The 18,576-nt window shown below is 43.5% G+C and overlaps 2 protein-coding genes and 1 pseudogene across 3 annotated transcripts in view; 1 reads left to right on the plus strand and 2 right to left on the minus strand.

Moving 5' to 3' along the window:
* Positions 1–3,997: 3,997 nt before the first annotated feature.
* On the plus strand, positions 3,998–9,595 carry MKRN2OS (MKRN2 opposite strand). The gene is made up of 4 exons (XM_028101551.1): positions 3,998–4,215; positions 7,786–7,835; positions 8,391–8,553; positions 9,355–9,595. The coding sequence occupies exons 1-4, from the start codon at positions 3,998–4,000 to the stop codon at positions 9,593–9,595; spliced, it is 672 nt and encodes a 223-aa protein (XP_027957352.1).
* A 5,113-nt stretch (positions 9,596–14,708) lies between these two features.
* Positions 14,709–14,788, minus strand: LOC114207834 (U4 spliceosomal RNA; annotated as a pseudogene).
* A 1,437-nt stretch (positions 14,789–16,225) lies between these two features.
* The window catches only part of TSEN2 (tRNA splicing endonuclease subunit 2), a 47,269-nt gene continuing 44,918 nt past the window's right edge, over positions 16,226–18,576 (minus strand). For both annotated transcript variants that reach the window (XM_028101796.2, XM_028101797.2), the window contains exon 12: positions 16,226–17,697. In XM_028101796.2, coding sequence (XP_027957597.2) covers positions 17,638–17,697 — 60 coding nt within the window. In that variant the 3' untranslated portion in view covers positions 16,226–17,637. The remainder of the gene's footprint in view (positions 17,698–18,576) is intronic.

The following is an 18,576-nucleotide window of genomic DNA, read 5'->3' on the forward strand; positions in this document are numbered from 1 at the left end:
TCATCGTCCTGGGGTCCTGGGATCCAGCCCCGCATCAGGCTCCCTGCTGCTTCTCCCTCTTTCTGCCCTCCCCCCTACTTGTGCGCTCTCCCTCCATCTCTCTCTCTCTCTCAAGTAAATAAATAAAATCTTAAAAAAAAAAAGAATACATGACTTATGAGAGAAAGAATATTAGTTTGTCATCAGGCTTCTGGACAGCAATTCTTTATGCCAGAAGAAAATGGAATGACACATTAAAGAAAACGGCAGCCAAGGATTTTACATCCAGCAAAACTGACCTTCCAAGTATAAAGAACGGAGAGAATTTGTTATCAACATGCAACAACTCAGGGAATATTCTTCCTATAAGCCCTAAGGAATTTTCTAGAGGATGAACTTCAGACAACCATAATTACTAGAGAGTGAGGGAAAGACAAGTAGTGACCATTAAATATAAGTTTGTGTGTAAAGCTAAGCCTCAGTGAGGATTGAAGGGGTTATTATTTACAATGGTAGATGCTCTGCCAATGAAGATATAGAACAACCCTTTAAATAAAGAAGGTGAGGAGAGTACATGCAAAAACAATGTTTAACTCTATTTAGTAATCATAATTGGAGGCAGGGTATTACTATTCTTACCCTGAGACTATTGCATGTGTAAAGTAGGATTAAGCAAATGACTAATTATGGAACATTCTAATTCCATAATCCCCTGTATCCTTGAGAACGAAAATTTTCAGTGTGGAAGAAAAGAGATGCAAATGTAATGTAGAAGACCACACATAAAAACCCTGTAGTCCTGAATTTGAATTAGAAATAGCCATATGAACTCATGAAGTATTTTATCTTCATGTGTGGGCATGAAGTGTGCACTTTTTTTTTTACCCTGCTCTGCTTACGGAAAAGGTGGAGAAATAACCAATAAACATCCTTAGTGGGCAGACTGTACTCTTGAAATACCATTTCCCACTGAAAAAAGGAAATCAGGGCTTCTTGGGGAAATGGCTGATTCCAGGTCTGGGTTTGGGAAAGGTCTCAGATGAACCTGGAACATCTTGACAGACTAGATAATAAGGAAATCAACAGTGACTAGTAGGTTCATGTGAAAAGGACTCAGGAGCCAACTGAAGAAGCCAAAATGGGACAATATGAGCTTTGACAAGATAAAAACCACACTGGGTTGAAATCCAGCTAATATGTTCACATCTAGGAGTTCATTAAGTGACATTAGAGTAAAACAGATATGAAACCAACTGGGTACTTTCTGAGTATGTCAGAGATGTCCTCATTATCTTGAAATGTGCATAAAGAATCAGGCATATATCCAATCCTTCCAGTATGCCTGCACCACTGTGTAAGTAATAGCTCAGGGGAAGTGTCTCCTCCTCCTCCTACTCCTCCTCCTCCTACTATTATTCCAACCAATGTATGAAAACAACATGATGGACTTAGATTATCATCACTGTACCACTGCCAGTGAATGAGTGGATCTCTAAGCACTGAGAATAATGGGGACTAACATAAAAAAAGAGTGAAGACCAGACTAGATGTGCTTCTGATGAGAGAACACCCATGGTCTTGCCAAGAGCATAGGACCTAAGTCTGATCCAGTCTCTGGAACCAGCTGGAACTTTGAAGGCTGTACAGAGGGCCCAGCAGTGTGTTGAACTGAACCTTGAGTAAGCAGTCGGCAACAGACTGTGGGAGACGCTACAGGTCCAATGATTTGGATGCTTCACAGATACATGATAAGAAAAATCAGAAGAAGGAAAAGGAACCAAAACTTAAAATACAGAACAAAAATGTTTAAATGGATAAGACTCAACCATAGTATCTATGGATGCACACTTGGATGATGAATCCAAAATGAAGCACAAGGAGTGATTACTATAAAAGTGGGGGTGGGGGTCACTTTTGGAAGAAGCCGGGGGTGGGGATGGAACGACAGGGGCCTCTGAGATGGCTGGAAAAGTTCTAGTTCTGGACTTGAGTGATAGTTACAAGGGGTTCCCAGTAAAATAATTCATTAAACTATACATTTGTTTTGTGTTATCATCTGTATCTGTTTTATCTTTACCATAAGAAGGTTTTTAGAAACAAAATAAGGTAAAAAAGTATTTAAGATGCCTGTGTTTTTAAGAGTTTTTAAATTTATTTTTAAGTAATCTGTACACCCAGTGTGGGGCTCAAACTCACAACCCCGAGATCAAGGGTCTCGTGCTCTACCGACTGAGCCAGCCAGGTGTCCCTAGTTTTTGATGCCTGTGTTTTTGAAAAGGAGAATGCTAGTGTATTAAAAACGTTTATCAAGGCATGATGCCTCAGTTCCTTTTCGTAAGATTAAAAATTCCTCTTGGTACTGGTGTCATGAAGATGAGTATATGATGCCTTTGGCTCAGGTCATGAGTCCAGGGTCCTGCTCAGCTGGGAGCCTGCTTCTCCCTCTCCTCCCCACTCGTGCTCTCTCTCATGGTCTCTCTCTCTCAGAAGAATAAATAAAATCTTTTAAAAAATTCTAAAAAATTAAAAAAAAATAACTTGGGTCACTCAAATAATCAAACAATAGCTGCATGGTTTATATTAATAATGAGCAATCTCAACCTCAAACCTTGGTCACCTGAGCTGGGCATCTAGCTACAGCCTGTCTGCCTTCACTGTAAGAAGAGAAGATGCTTGAGAGGATTTCTAAGGGTTTTCTCTAGTTCTGTGAGTCTGATGATCATTTTGCTATTATTAATACTTAATATGCATTTTTCTGCATCTCAGCATAGTGTAATTTATTTAAAGGCATGCTGTGAAACACTTTTCTGAAGCGACTATACCCGCCATGATACCCACAGGTCTTCCCTTTACCATTGCTTTTCTCTGGAACTATAGGCATCGATAGGGGATTGGTTAAATGAAGTATGGTGCAGGGGAGCCTGGCTGGCTCAGTCAGAAGCACATGTAACTCTTGATCTCGGGGTTGTGAGTTCAAGCTCCATGTTGGGTGTAGAGATTACTTAAAAAAAAATGTGGTACAATCAAACTATGGATTCCTGTGCATAGGATGAGCTGGACCTATAGTCCTCAGACTGTAGCTAAATTTCTGAGATGAGAGAAATACACACATTTCCAAACAGCATACTGTTATCACAACACTGGGATTTAAAAAAAATTGTGGGGGAATACTCATTTACCTTACTATTAGTTTTCTCAGGGAACAGGATTTGGTGAGTGGAAAAATGTTATGGACGAACAGGGGACATTACCTTTTTTTGCGGTTTCTCAAACTTATTTTAAACTTGAAGAATCATACAGTGCATGTAGTAAAATGTCCAGCTTGATGAATTTTCACAAACTGAATACTTAATACAACCAACCCCTTGATAATGAAGCAGAGAAGCCCCAGGCCACAGAAACTCCCTCCTGCCCTCTCCTACTCAGTACCCCTCCCGTCCCCACCTAGGGCAACCACTGTCCTTATTTCTAACTGCTGTTAATTTTTTATGAGCAAGATTACTTCTACGATATAAAACATCAAAAGAAAATAGCTTCCAAGGATTTCACATATTTAACCAACAACAAAACAACATCACCTATTCTAGAAACACAGAAATAAATGGGGGTCCCTAACTGCAAGAAGCTCACAGACTAACGGCTAATAAATATCAGAACCCTAGTAGAAATATGAATCCACTTCTGCCAGTGCAAGGGAATGCTCAAGGAAGCGAAGGAAGGTTTCACAGAAAAGTAGGGCTTTAAAAGATGAGTAGGAGCTTTGTGTTGACCATTGCAAAACGTCCAAGGCTGGAAAGAAACTTTGTAAGTGAGCACAGATGAAAACTAGCTCTTTAAGACACCAGTTTATGGGGAGGTCTGGTTACTGGTTAATCCTACTTGGTTTGGCTTCTGAAGCCGTCAATCAGAATGACATCACTGTTGTTCGGGTTACTCAGGAGGCGTACATTTGCTAGCCAGGTAATGAGGAAAAGGAAGTCTTGGGAAACTGCCACTGGTTGCCCAGGACAGGAAAGCCATGCAGTGTACAGAGGCTGGAAAGCCTTTAATTAAATTCAGCCACTGTAAGAAATACATCTACAGCTTCAGTGTGCCCCAAAGCTGCCCCCTCTGCCAGCAAGTCATGGGCTCAAGGAAGCTGGAGGAAGCACCTGTTAGCATCTCCAATCCATTTACCAACGGGCATCAAGAAAAATGTTCATTCCTCCTCAGACCAACTCAAGGGACGTTCCTTAGGTACAGTGTTTTTTGAGTGTTATATTAAGTGATTCTGTAAACTTTTCCTTCTGTGTTGTAATCACTAAAACTTTTTCTATAAAGATTTATTTTAGAGAAAGAGAGTGCGTGGGGGGGAGGGGGCGGGGGGGTGGAAGGGCAGAGGGAGAAGAAAAGGAAGAGAGAATTTCCAGCAGACTCCCCGCCTGAGCGTAAAGCCAGGTTTGGTTTCGGGGACAGACGCAGCCCAACCAGATCCCATGAGCCTGAGATCATGACCTGAGCTGAAACCAAGAGTTGGACAGTTAACCAATCGAGCTACCCAGGCACCCTGAAAACTTTCTAACATGTACTATACAATGTGAGGTTTAGGGGATAATCTTGCCAGTGTTTTGGCATCAAATCCTAAAATGTAGTTCTATTCATTTCATAAAGATAGATGGTGTATGTATTTTTCTAGAGTGATTAGTGAAAGACTATATGAAGAATAAGGGAAGGTCAAACCTGCTTATACAATCTTAAGAGAGGAAAACTGATAGCTTGGAGCTTTTTTTTACTCATAGATTTTGTGCTCAGAGGCTAACTGGGAAAATGACCCAGCAGCTACTCTAATCAAAATAATTTCTTTACTGTGAATTAGTCTGTAATATCTGTGACAAACAGGAACAATGTACAAAGCCTGAAGAAAGGCCACACATCCAGACTCTTCTGCAATAGAGATGAATTAAATTGAAGACCAGAGGTGGTCTATCTCAATTGTGGATACCACCTGACTTTAAGAAAGATTGCAGAAATCAAAAGAAAGGGCTGTGCCTCCTTAGTGTCCCTGTGGAGTTTACAAATGGAATTAGAAGCTGCCCAGCATGAGCCAGGTGTGAGACCATGGACACTACAGAATGAGCATGGTCACGAACATCACTGTGACCCAATGCTGAGACCTCCTGGCCTCTTTGAAATCTACCCTCCCAACTCCCATGTGCCCTCAAGAGCTCTGGTTTGGGATAAGACAGTTGGGGTGGTGTATTCACTTCCCTGCTTACTAACTTCCTTAATTGATTTCCTTCCTGCCTTTATGTGGATGAAATGAACAAAAGTGTGCAGAATGCTGTACCCCTGCCCCTCCTGGAGGCCACAGGGTGCAGAGAGAACAGCGCAGCCTGTGCTGCCACAAAGCCCCCAATTCCTATCCCTGTTCAGACCAGCTCCAGACCCTCCAGTCTCTGTTCCTCATCTGCAAATTGAGGGTCCTGCTGACCTTGCGAGGTGGTGAGGTTCAGCGATAAGGCAGATAAACCTGGCCCAGGCACCAGTCACGATGTTGAGCCAACATACTCCTTTTCCATCCTATTCTTTTGTTTTTTTTTAAGATTTTATTTATTCATTTGAGAGAGAGAGCATGAGAGAGTCAGAGGGAGAAGCAGACTCCCTGCGGAGCAGGGAGCCCGATGCAGGCCTCGATCCCGGGACTCCAGGATCATGACCTGAGCCGAAGGCAGCCGCCCAACCGACTGAGCCACCCAGGCGCCCCTTTCCATCCTATTCTTATACTCAGTTCTGAATATAACTGGCAGAACCTGCATTTCCCTTATCTGAATCATGAAGCCCAAAATGTTTTATAAGATCCCCTCATTCATGCTAACTTGGAGTATTAACTGGCTGGATCCCAAAAGCTTTTGAATAAAGTGATTAAAATTCAGAATTTATTTGCTGTAACATTGGTTCATTCAACAAATCCTTACTGAGCAGCTGTGTGTGAGAAACGCTAGGGATGTCACAGTGAAGGAGCCACAGCCCTGCTTTCTAGAACATGATAGGCTTTCAGGTGGGCCCCTCATAAGCATTTATTTATTCTATGATGTGGTAGCAATACTGATGAGCCTAGCCTTGCTTGGCATCAGCAGAAGGGAGGTGGTGATGTTGAAACAGGTTATATGCTTTGGCATCCTCCCATCCCCACAGACCAGGATCTGCAGAAACCAAAGTAGTCCCTTGCCCACCAGACCTTCTAAGGACAATTTCCAAACTATTCCTTTCCCTCTCATCTAATTTCCAAAACCTCAGGACTGATTCCCACAACTCACCTTGAGACAGTTTCACCTACTTTGTAAAAGAAAACCCGCAATAACCCAAAGGATTCACCGAGGTTCTCATCAAACTCTCAGGTCTGCCACATATGGTTGTGCAGATTGTGGACTGCACAAAGCTGCCTTGCCAAGGTGGTTTTGGGTCCTGAAACTCAGTCTGCACCACACTTGCCAAGCCAAACACTCTGGGCAGAGCTGTATCTGCGGGAGGAAGGGGAACCTTTTCTTAATTTATACAAAGGTGTGGTATGGGAGAGGAATGGCCCTGCCACTATGACATGCTTTTGTAACATTCTATATTTTTTCCCCCTTAAGAGCAGTCAACTATTAAAAGCTTGTTAAACTGGAAGTCTTCTCTGGAAGCGAGCAAACTCCAAGAGGGCAGAGACCTCGTCAGTCTTATTTCCTGTGGTGCCACTGGCCCTTTACTTCAAATGACAGGCCCACAGTTCCCACTGTAAACACCTGTGCAGGACTGAGAAACCATCGAAGGACGCGGGGAGGGAAGGAACAGCTGAGATTTAGGCAGGAGACAAAGTGCAGTGACACACTGGGGCAGTGATCTCAAGGTAGATCACACCGTAAGTGCAGCACTCTAGTCAGACTGGTACTATTTTGCCCAGCTTCATTCTCAGCCTCTGAACCCACGGGGTCTCAAAACACTCAGAGTGGCTGCAACAAGATGACCTGCAGGATCACTCTGAAGGTGGGGCAGCTGTTTGTCTTCTTGGACATCTTGAAGCCTGGGATTGCTTGCTTTCATGAGGAACCTGCAGTCTCATGAAGGAGCTTTATCATCTAACAATTACCTCTGATTTATTCGACACCTGTATGTGGCAGGTACTTGACAGGCATTTTATTCTTACAACCAGCTTGCTGGAGGTTTATGATATTCCCATTTTATAGATGAGGAAACTGAGATCAGAGAAAGTGACTTGCTGATGTCCCAGGGCTAGTAAGTGATGGCTTGGGATTGTACACGAAGGTTAATCATATGGAGTCAGAGATTTAATGAATAGTCTCAGGTAAAGAGTAATTTCAGGAAGCAAGGGCTGTCCAGGAAAAGTGGGCCATGGGCTACAAAGACCAAAAGACACTATTTCAGTTTTGATGGTAGAGGTCCGCTGAGATGCACTCAGGATCCTTTCCCCGGTCAGCCTGATGAACAGGCTGTAACCTCACCTACAAGGAGGAAGGATTCAACAACTGACCTCCAGGTGCACCCCTCTGCTGGGGAGCCAGGAGTTAAGCTGATTTTATGCTCCAGCAGGGCTGGCCTTCCAGCACACTTTAGTGCGTCTGTGTGTGGGGGCTTTAGTAATAGTAATGGGGGGAGGGCTAGAAAAGCCAGGTGGGGGGTCAGGGGAGTATTTTCTACCTCAAATGTACTCTTGGCTCAACCAGTTTTGAAACAGTGCTTCCACTTGCCTGGTCACTGATGGCAAGTTCTGGCACCAGCCAAGATCACGCTCCCACTTTAAATACCGACTCTTCATGTTTCTTTCAGGGAGTACGACGGAAGGTCCGATCTTCATGTCGGAATAACCAATACAAATGGTGAGTGCACTGCTCGAGGCAGCAGAAACTGATCTGTGAACAGAAACCCAGGACTGGGTTTTTGGACTCAGATTTACCCACATGAGCCGTCAAATGTATGACCCACTGTCTCAGTGGAAATTTAGTGCTGATTTAAGGAAACCAGATAGACCCCCTTGTACATAGAAAACTTCAACAGGAACATTTGGAGAGGATTATCCTGGCTCTATTATTGTCTCCATCTGCTGGGGGCAACTTCTCGGAGTTGAAGAGCAGGTGGAGCAAGACCTGGGTTTTCCTGAAAGAAATGATGTGCAGAGGGCAGGAGAGGCAGGGGCTCCAACACCCTCGATCCTCTCTGACTCTAGGTGGGTGGCTCCCTCTCCAGCCTGAACCTGGAGGGGATCCTAGGGCCTCTCCTGGTCTCCTGCTCTCTGACAGTCATCGGAAAGTACGATCTGGCTAACTTCATGTAAAGTGACCGTGGTGGTGGCTGCCGTTTCCTGACAACCTCTTCTCACAGAGATGCATCTTCCCTTAAGCCTCCCCTCCGCGTGACTCCAGTTTCGCTTGCAGGAGTTGTGTATAATTACACCATGCACGGCGTCCAGCGAGATGAAGCAGGGTGGGAGCAGAGTGTAAGCATCCCGTTACTGCAGCCTGGCATGTTTGGACTGATGGATCAGTGGGACAAGTACCTGGAAGACTTCTCCACCACGGGGGCCTGGCTGCCCCAGAGGTACAGGCCAGCAGGGACCACCAGCTCCCTGGCCCTCGTTCCCCACGCAGGTGTGACCCCAGCTCACAGGACTCTTAAGCTCTGTCTACTTTGTGTTGAGCCTGTACTGAGATGGTAGTGCCTGTAACAAAGTGTAAGCAGGGGTTGAATGATTTTGGGTTTTCTGCAGAGGTGAGCCAGTGTACATTTACACAACAGAGTCACCGTATCTTAAGAACCAAAAGGACTACAACCTAGTACTCCAGTTATTTGATTAGACATTTTTACATATTTAACATTTAATACGTACAGCAAAAGCCATATTACAGTCCCTTAAAATTTTAAAAAAATGTTTAAAATGTAAAAAATACCTAACACTCCTTTTTATGATTTAGCAATTTTGAAATTTATTTCTCAATTTCTTGCTCCCTCAACACTTTAGATATATAGCATACCTGTGGACCTAATTGTTTTGAGGCTTCCCTTAAAATAAGTATAGACACTGGGATACCCTAAAACTTAGAAATGGAACTCCCTTTCTAAAATGTCAGTTCCCCACATTGGCAGTTTCTGTACAACTTAAGTCAGCACTCGGAACCTCTAGGCGCGTCCACTCCTATCTTAAGTTTCGAGCAGAAATAGCCCGAACTGCCAAGTGTCCCTCAGAACTGCACTCTGGGAGCTCAGTCGTCCAGGGGGCCATTAGATCCAGTGCGCGGGGAGCCCAACCTCAACCCTGCAAGTCCCTCAGCGGCTTCACGGCCTGTGCCTGAGCCGCTTTGAAACCTCAGCCTCCCCTTCTCCCCGTGCTTGTTTCCTAAGGTATGAAGAAGACCGTCACAACTGCTACAGTTACACCCTCACATTCATTAACTGCATTCTGACCACAGAAGGCAAGGAGCAACTGGGCAAAGACGAGTTCATTGAGAAGTATGTGGTTCCAAGGACGAGGAAGGCCTCCAAGTACATCACACTGTACCGGGTGATAGAAGAGCGTGGCTTCTACGTGACCGACCACCCTGATGATGAGACAAACCCTCCTGAGGGGAGCGGTGCGTGCTGAGCGCACTAAGAGCAGAAGGACAGCACCCGTTAGTCGGTATGAGGGATTTCTACGTGTGTTCAACTGTGGTTAGTAACAAGGTGTTAAGGCTTTCTTGGTAGCACATTTCTATCTATTGCGGTATAAGTGTTTATGAAATGAATAAAAATTGCCCTGGGTTTTAAAAGTTATATGCATTACAACTAAATTATTCTCATAATGGTTCGGTTTTTAAACTGAGGCTCCATGTTACAGCATAAAGTGGCAGCATCTTTTATTTGCAGAACAATGAAAGTTATTCCTATAATTAAAGCTGAACAAATTCACTTTTCCATGTGAACCCAGAAAGTGGGGATTAGGGGCGCCTGGGTGGCTCAGTCATTAAGCGTCTGCCTTCGGCTCAGGTCATAATCCCAGGGTCCTGGGATTGAGCCCCGCATCGGGCTCCCTGCTCCGTGGGAAGCCTGCTTCTCCCTCTCCCACTCCCCCTGCTTGTGTTCCCTCTCTTGTGGTGTCTCTCTCTGTCAAATAAATAAAGTCTTAAAAAAGAAAAAGTGAGGATTTTAGAAAGGTGAGCGAGACACAATTTATGAAGTAAGTTCTCCTGTTTTTATTTAAAAAGCATATGGTAACCTTTTGACAGTCAGTAAGAGTAAAAGAAAGAAAAAAAAGAAAGAGAGAAGCAAGGAAGCAAGGAGGTTTTCTGAATCTAAGTTAGGAAATGGGCCCCACTTCTAAACTAGCTTTTCTGAGCCTATATGCAAAGTGGATGGCAATTCCTCAAGTCAGTCTGTTTCCCTCTCATATTACTTGACCTGACATGAGTTGACCAAGGCAAAGTATATCCCCTGTCTACTGTATTTATTTATTTAAAAAAAATTTTTTTTAAGATTTTTTATTTATTTATTTGAGAGAGAGAATGAGATAGAGAGAGAGCATGAGACGGGGGAGGGTCCGAGGGAGAAGCGGACTACCCGCTGAGCAGGGAGCCCGATGCGGGACTCGATCCCGGGACTCCGGGATCATGACCTGAGCCGAAGGCAGTCGCCTAACCAACTGAGCCACTCAGGCGCCCTGTATTTATTTATTTTTAAACTTTATTTAAAGTAATCTCTATACGCAACATGGGACTCAAACTCACAACTGTGAGGTCAGGAGTGGCATGTGCTTCTGACTGAGCCAGCCAGGTGCCCCTCCCCTGCCTACTTTAAAAGCAGAATTCAGGAAAGACACAATGAAAGGTCGACTTCTTTCTTTAATACCTTCAGGGGGAGGAAGGGGATAACTGGGATGAGTAACTATAAAGAAATGGGGTGATTTTTAACAACCACATCAGAATTTGTCTACCCAAAAGATCACTGAACTTTAAATAGCCAAGGAGCAAAACATTTCAGCATTCCTCTCTGGAAACTGCTTCCAGAATTCACTTTGTTCTTGACCAAATGTGATATACTAACACACCTAAACTTACTCCCCAGCTATGGCACCAAATAAATGTCTAATTTCCAAAAACCAAATCCATCTTCAAGGAACCAATAATTTACTCATAATAGATATTTAGAGGGGCGCCTGGGTGGCTCAGATGGTAAAGTGTCTGCCTTTGGTTCAGGTCATGATCCCAGGGTCCTGGGATCGAGCCCTGAGTCAGGCTCCCTGCTCAGTGCAGAGCCTGCTTCTCCCTCTCCCTCTGCCCATCCCTCTGCTTGTGCTCTCTCGCTCTCTGTCAAATAAATAAAATATAAAAAAAAAGATATTTAGAAAACTTGCTATAGATCCTTAAGGGCTGTTTCCAAAAACGTATTTGGGTAACGCTTCAGCACTTGGTAACTTCAGTGGGAAAAAAAATGCATAGCACACGGTTTGCATCTATACGTTCAGGTATTTTTAAGAAAAACAAAACTTCCCACCCAGAATGATACCACTTTAAACAGAAGCATGACTACTATTCTGTGGTGTTCAAGAAGTCATAAAGGCTTCACTGGGTAAAGATGAAAAAAGTGTTGAGTTTGGGAAATATTCTAATTTGTCCCTATTCTCTTAACACACTATTTTGGGACTCTACTTCTCTGGTCTAGTTGTTTACCAATTATTGATAATCAGAGCAGCTGCATTTAATGAGTATCATTAAAGATTCCACACCTGCATAAACTTCTTAATCTTTCTTCCCTTTTAATCCTTAAGACCACCTTGTGAGGTAGGTACGAACAATATGCCTATTTTACAGATGAAGAGGGCAACTGAGGAAATGACTTGCCCAAAGTCCCACAGTGAGAAAACCAGAGATCACACCTAGGTTTGACTGTAAAGGCTGTGCACTTAACTCCCTGGGCCACACCACAACCTAAAAGCAACCAATGGTACCTAGGATGTGTGGCAACTGGGTCGCCGATTTGCAGTCATTAAGGAAGATAAAGGAGAAAATAAAGATTTTGCTTTCATTGACATTCAAATATGGAAAGGAAATAAATAATACGTCATATAGCAATTCAGATAAAATAAAATAAGGATTGTTAATGTTAGAAACGCCAAGTTCATGATTTCTCTTAGTGTTTCACTCCTTGATTTTCAAACAAAGCTTTCATGGTCCCCAGCCCTTGTTTTAGGGGCTGCTCTCCAGCCTGGGGGTGACCACAGCAGTAGTCAGCCTATTTCTTCTTTCGCTTCAGGAGGCCACAAATTCCCTCTGGTAAAAATCACAGTACCACTCAACAAGCTTTACCCCTAATAAAGGAAATTAAGCATTGAAATAACACCAATAGATGGCAATGTTGCTCAGTTTTGCAGAATTATGACCCAAGACTCCTTCCATTAAGTTTCTTTTATCATACCAGCGAAATGCTAACTGAAGGACCAGGAGATTCAGCATTGGCACCAACTCTGCTTCCCAGAAGAGTTCTCCCTGGCAGCCCACCCACAACGTGCCTCTTCATCTCATCCCCTGGTGCTGCCCTGGGCACACGTCTAGTCCTGACCAACACTCACGCAATGACCGACCACTCTTCACAGCAAGGTCATAAAGTTTGCCTCAGTATTACTGACTTGAAAGTCTAAAATGATCCACCCAAAGGCATCTTCCCAAAGCCTTGAGAGCATTCATGAATTACTCCTATCACCAGGAAAACCCAATAAACATTATTTAAACACACGCGCACGCACACACACACACACACACACACACACACACACACACAATGGCTGTATCTGGCTCGCTTTGTACAGGTGCTTACTACAACTCTCTCTGTCTCCAGAGCTCTCTTTACTTTACCTCAAACTCTTCTTCTGGCACCTCCTTCTCCACTGTGTCACCTACCAGGGCATAAAAATTGGCTATGCATCTCCTAGAGAAAACAATTATGGCAGTGCTTACATTTTGGTTTCTCTGAAAGGGAAAAAAGTATACCCGAGATGTGCTAGAACCATTCCTTGGTCATTTCATTTAGTTTGCAAAACACACTCAGCAGGTAGTAATTATCCCCATTTGACAGGTGAGCAAATAAGGTTCAGAGGCAAGGCTCCCAAGGTCACCACTGTTTCCCTAGTGTAGACTTGGAATTTGGACCCAGGTTTTCTGATTCCACTTTTTCTACTTTATCAGCATGTGACATTTAAAAGTTAGGAAGAGGGGGCGCCTGGGTGGCGGAGTCAGTTAAGCATCTGACTCTTGATTTTGGCTCAGGTCATGATCTCAGGGTCGTGTGATCGAGCCCCATGTCGGGCTCTGTGCTCAGGAGGGAGTCTGCTTGAGATTCTCTCTCAACACCCCCCACTCTCTAAAATAAATAAATAAATCTTGAAAAAATAAATAAAAGTTAGGAAGAAGACTACCTGTGTAATATTATTTCTGAAAATGTAAAGATTCTAAAAAATCTTAAATTCTTGCAACCTTTCACTTAAACAATTACTTTGAAATAAAAAAATACTACCTCAGTTTAACAGTTTCACAGATGTGTTTTCATATTATGTATTCTTAAGGCATCCCTGTATTTCACAAAATGGCAGAAAGACAGTTTTTTCAGCTTCTATATAAGAAAGCAAAGATTTAAGATAAATTGGGAGGTTTATTTTTATTTTTCAAAGATTTATTTATTTATTTTAGAGAGAGACACACACACACACACAGTGACAGCAAGAATGGGGGGAGGGGCAGAAACTCAAGCAGACTCCCCGCTAAGCGCAGAGCCCAACACTGGGCTCAACCCCATGACCCATGAGATCACAACCTGAGCTGAAATCAAGAGTCGGACGCTTAACTGACTAAGCCACCCAGGTGCCCCAAATTGAGGGGTTTAAATATCTCTCAATTTTAGAAATGGACCTCAGTTTTAAGGAAGTTAACATCCATGGTTTAATTACTGGAGTCTGTAATCAGATTTTTAAAAATTCAATTCAGTTGGTAAAATCGTAAATGGAAGGTGGGTGGTGGGGAGAAGACACCTCATTTATTTTTAACCCATGTACTCCCCAACAAAGGGAAAACTAAGCTAAAAATCACATTCAAGTAAACAGTAACTTAAAAAACAACAAAAATGCTTTAACGATAAGGGGAAAAAAAAGGCAAAATTTTATTCCACAAGGAACAGTGCCTTTTCAGACCTGTGTACTATGTTCAAAAAGGAAGAGAAACCTAACCAACTCCACCCTGGCAAACCTGCCTAAAACCATGCCCCATTCATGTTAGTTTAATCCCTGCCAAGCATAATGTTATGAACTAATTACTTTCTAGAACTGAATCTCCTTACAGGGGAACTTAGGACAGTAGAGGCACAGATGTCACTATTTCCCCTCAGTTTGGGAATGGAGTCAGAAAATGTCAGCCTCTAAAATGGAAGCTAAGAGAATCATCATAAATAATCAACTGCACAAAGAACTGCTTTAACAGATGGTAGGAACGGTGGTTCTTACGACATGGTGCTTCCTTTTGCCCCCCCAAAACGAATCCACATGGCTGGAAGTGACTGAAAGTCATCTGTGCTGTATTTCTGATTTCACATGCTTTTCTAAGCTGGTGTCACTTCAGCTGTGGAGATCTTGTAAAGGCACTAAACCCAGGACCGAGAGCTCTTGGGTCAATTCCTCTACTTGCACTTCGTGGTGGTGGTGTGTGGTAGCCACGTCTCTGAGACTCAAACCTTCATCCTAGGAAAAGTTTTCAATTAGCAATAATCGCGCCTCGGATAAACCTCATTGGCTACGATACTGCCACTGCACAAAGCTCAAACCTTCATCCTAGGGAGGGTCCCCCCATTTGAACTCAAAAGTCTGTTGTGGGAGAAGAACAGAGGTGTCTGCCCCATCTTAACCCCCACTATCTGAATATTTGCTGTAACAATTTTGCAAAAAGATGGTATACCATATTGGCTATCCATAAATAAATAAATAAATAAAATAATGAGTCTGTGAGTCTGCAGCAAAATCACTCAAGTAGTGTCTGGAGCACACAGTGTGTGCTGGTCTTAGCTGACTGACTGCCCAATGCCTGTGCTGTTTAGATGTGTGGTGGATGGTGACATCATTTCCTCCGCTTTATTAAGTAAAAATGTCTGCTATGGAAGGAAAAACCTATGAAGAAAGTAGGTGAGTTTTAAAGACCTAGGAAATCCCCTTTCTTAGAAGAAGAAGAAAAAAAAGAAGTGATAATGTATTGAGAAAGGTGATCATATAAAAGAATCTTGGCCAAACACGTGTTCCCCCTTTGTTTGTGTATGGTTTTTTGCACTGGGTGACAAAATAGAACTTACAAAAAATGTGTTGGTTCCACAAAGTTTCATGGTGTTCTTGCGTGTGGCGTGCTACACTTATAAAGCCAGTGAAATTCTTGTATGGAGGGTGCACGGCTGGTCAGCGTGATGCCACTGAGCACGTGCAGCTACAGTGGGCAGCTTAGATGCCTTGGGAGAGCTGGAGAGTGATGGAGCAGAGGGAGGATTTGGTGAAGAATTCCTTTTAAAGCAAGACTGGAAGGTTCAAGATTTAAGAACCATGTAAACACACTTTGAAGAGAGCAGGTGAAGCAACTTCTGTTCTCAGTGAGGCGGCAGCATCCCCCCCAGTGAACCACAGCCACTCCTGAAGGTGTTTTTATCACAGAGCAAATTTCCAATCTTGCTGAACCTAAGCTTTTTTTTTTTTAAAGAAAACACGCCATCTGTTACATCTATTTCAGAAGATAAGAAAAAAGTTCCAGGACATAATGCATCTAAAGATAAACTAATCCCGCTTTTAGCTGGTAACTGTGAGGCTCATGTAAACCAAAACTTTTGCTGGTACATCATTCCAGAACCCCAGGGCCCTTGGGTAATGCTCAAGAGTGCACGGCCTGCTACATGACGTTCAGACTGTATACGTGAAGAAGGAATATCTTTCCTTCAAGGCTTGTCTAAAGATGATGTTTTTGGACACCCTTCTAGAGCTTTCAGTTAGAAACAATACCTGTGTAGTCTTGTGGCTTTTCTATATCTTTATTGTACCCATTACATGAAGGGAGTCCCCACAACGTTGAAGGCACACTAGCTGATGATAAGATATGTGATGTGGAGTGCTCACAGGAGGATAGTACTTTGATGAAGGATTCACAGAAGAGTTTTTACCAGAAAAGCACATGATGCACTGATCAGGCTTGGAGAGAAATGTCACCACCAATGACAAATGAAATAGGGGAAAAAAAATTTTTTTATTTTTGCTGACTTTCAGGGTTTTGAGAAATTTTTGCTGACTTTCAGGGTTTTGAGAAAGTGATGCTTCAAAGCCAAGTCTTTTACTTTGCTAAGGAGCCTGGAGAAAGCAAAGAAGGTAGTAAAAATGTTGAACTATTAGCATCACCAATGAAGAGCAAAAGGACTTGATACTAAGAAGCTCTTTCAAGGTGATGGTCATTACTGGTCTGAGATGGGGAAAAGGAGGACAACCTCCCTCATTTGAATGCCAAATCTTTAAAACGTAGACCGTGGTTCTGTTGCGAGAGAGCAGGATCATGCCGTGAACAGAAGCACTGCGATATAATGGTTCTGTTGCGAGAGAGCAGGATCATGCCGTGAACAGAAGCACTGCGTTAACAAACACAACCACAAGCAGAATCTCGGGCTGCCGGGAGCTCCAGGACCATGCGTCAGAGGAACGCACACAGATGCCCGCCTTAGTCATCTCGCAGCTTCCGGCTCTTACCGTCCACTTCAGGGTGTTTAGTGCTAAGGAGAAGACTGCCTAACCAATTTGAAAAAGGCTAGGTTTATTGTGTTTTGCCACATGCTAATTGCATTCATTATGTATCTCCATAATTTCGCCACATTTTTTAATTTTATGACAAGTTCACTGAAGCACGATGCCATTTTTATCTACTACTGTACAATACTGCTGTGTACTATACACAAACATGTCCACCAGTGAGTTCACTGAGAGTTAGAGATTAGGTTTTAAAGGCTTTATGACTCGTAAATCCTTGACAGATATTAAACGGATTTTTAAGCGTTCGAGGAATTGGTTCAAGTTCTTAGATAAGGTGAGACACATTATTTGTTCCGTTTAACATAATGGAACACAGGGTCTCATAATGGAACACAGGATTGGAACACAACCCCCAAATCTCCTCTCCGGCACTCTTTCAGGAACAGACTGGAGGTGAGTAACAAGAGACACATGTGTACACAAGCGTTTGTGAAACAGTACTGTGCCGCGTAAATGTAAACTACTGTCATTTTCAGGTAAAATCAGAGAGTAACAGAATTTTCCTGTTGCTGGAAGAGTCCTCTTGGGACTCATCTAGTCTGACCTGTTTACTAAATGGATGAGGACACAGGCCCACAGAAGAGAAGCTCAGCATCAGTTGGGAGTCAGTGACTGACCCAAGGACAGAATCTGAAGGCCAGCACAGAGCTCTTTTTTCTCCCCTGTGTAATTTTATCTTGTAAAATACTAACCGCTTTTTGGTGCTGGGACTGCTATGCCCTTTAAAACTTTTCAATTATTGGGCGGTTATAATGAGAGTACTCTTTACCTCCACTGAACTTGGCTTACTGTAGGACACCCAATAGTATTTGTTGGTAAATCAGAATTCTGAGGTTGAATTGTTAAAGTTCGTCTTGGTCACTCCTCTCTCGTGAAGAAACCCAACGGCTTAGAATCACCTCCTGTAGCCAATAAAAAGAAAAAGGTGACTAAGAATTTCAAAAAAGGAAATGAAAGAACATGCTAGGCGTGTGAGATCACAGCAACATTTCACAAAGAACACTCTATATAATGATGACACCTGTTCCCATTCCTTGTCACTGAAACACCTGGGGGAAAGGTGAAGGCAGCAGTACACACCTTCCACGAAAATACTATCTATCATAATCACACCAAGATCTTAAAAGCTAAACTTGCCTTGGCAGTGGTATTCCACTACCACATTTCAGGAACAGGAGTGCCAGGACTAAAGCTAGCATTTCATATTAGAACCAGCTCTCAGATGGTGCTGGCATACCAAGTGAGTCTGGGCTGGCATTCGATGAGCAGCTAACCTAGGGGGCACGGGCTGGGCAATCTGCATGGAGGAGGTGCGGGGGCCGGGGAGGCTGTGGTGGGACGGAGCAGTGTGAAAAAGGAGGAAGGGTGCAACCTTAGAGACAAAGAAAGTCGACGATGTGCTGGATGTGGGGGATGTGCTGGATGTGGGGGAGGAGTCACAGACGGGGCAAAGGGCAGAAATAGAAACTAATACTGGGTGACAGGATGGCAGCCCTGCCAGAGAAAGACCTGCCAGGAAGACTCAGAAGCCAGAACCCCAGAAGCCAGACAAGAAGTTCAAGGGGGGAGTGAGTTAGCAGTGCCACTTTAGTTTCTGGGAATGAGACCTGGGAGAGGCCTGGTCAGGAGTTCCCAGGCCATCTGTGAGAGCAGGGTCAGCTGAATGGTGGGGACGGAAGCCAGATGACATGGGAGATAAAGCGGCAGCAGGAATTATGGGGGAGTGAGAGTGGGCTCAGCAGGGAGTGGGCCTGAGGGGGCTTCCTGTTATCAAGGCAAGA

Source organism: Eumetopias jubatus, unplaced genomic scaffold (assembly GCF_037043125.1).
Source record: "Eumetopias jubatus isolate StellerSeaLion01/CBP00866 unplaced genomic scaffold, mEumJub1_p1.0 scaffold_1, whole genome shotgun sequence".
NCBI lineage: Eukaryota > Metazoa > Chordata > Mammalia > Carnivora > Otariidae > Eumetopias > Eumetopias jubatus.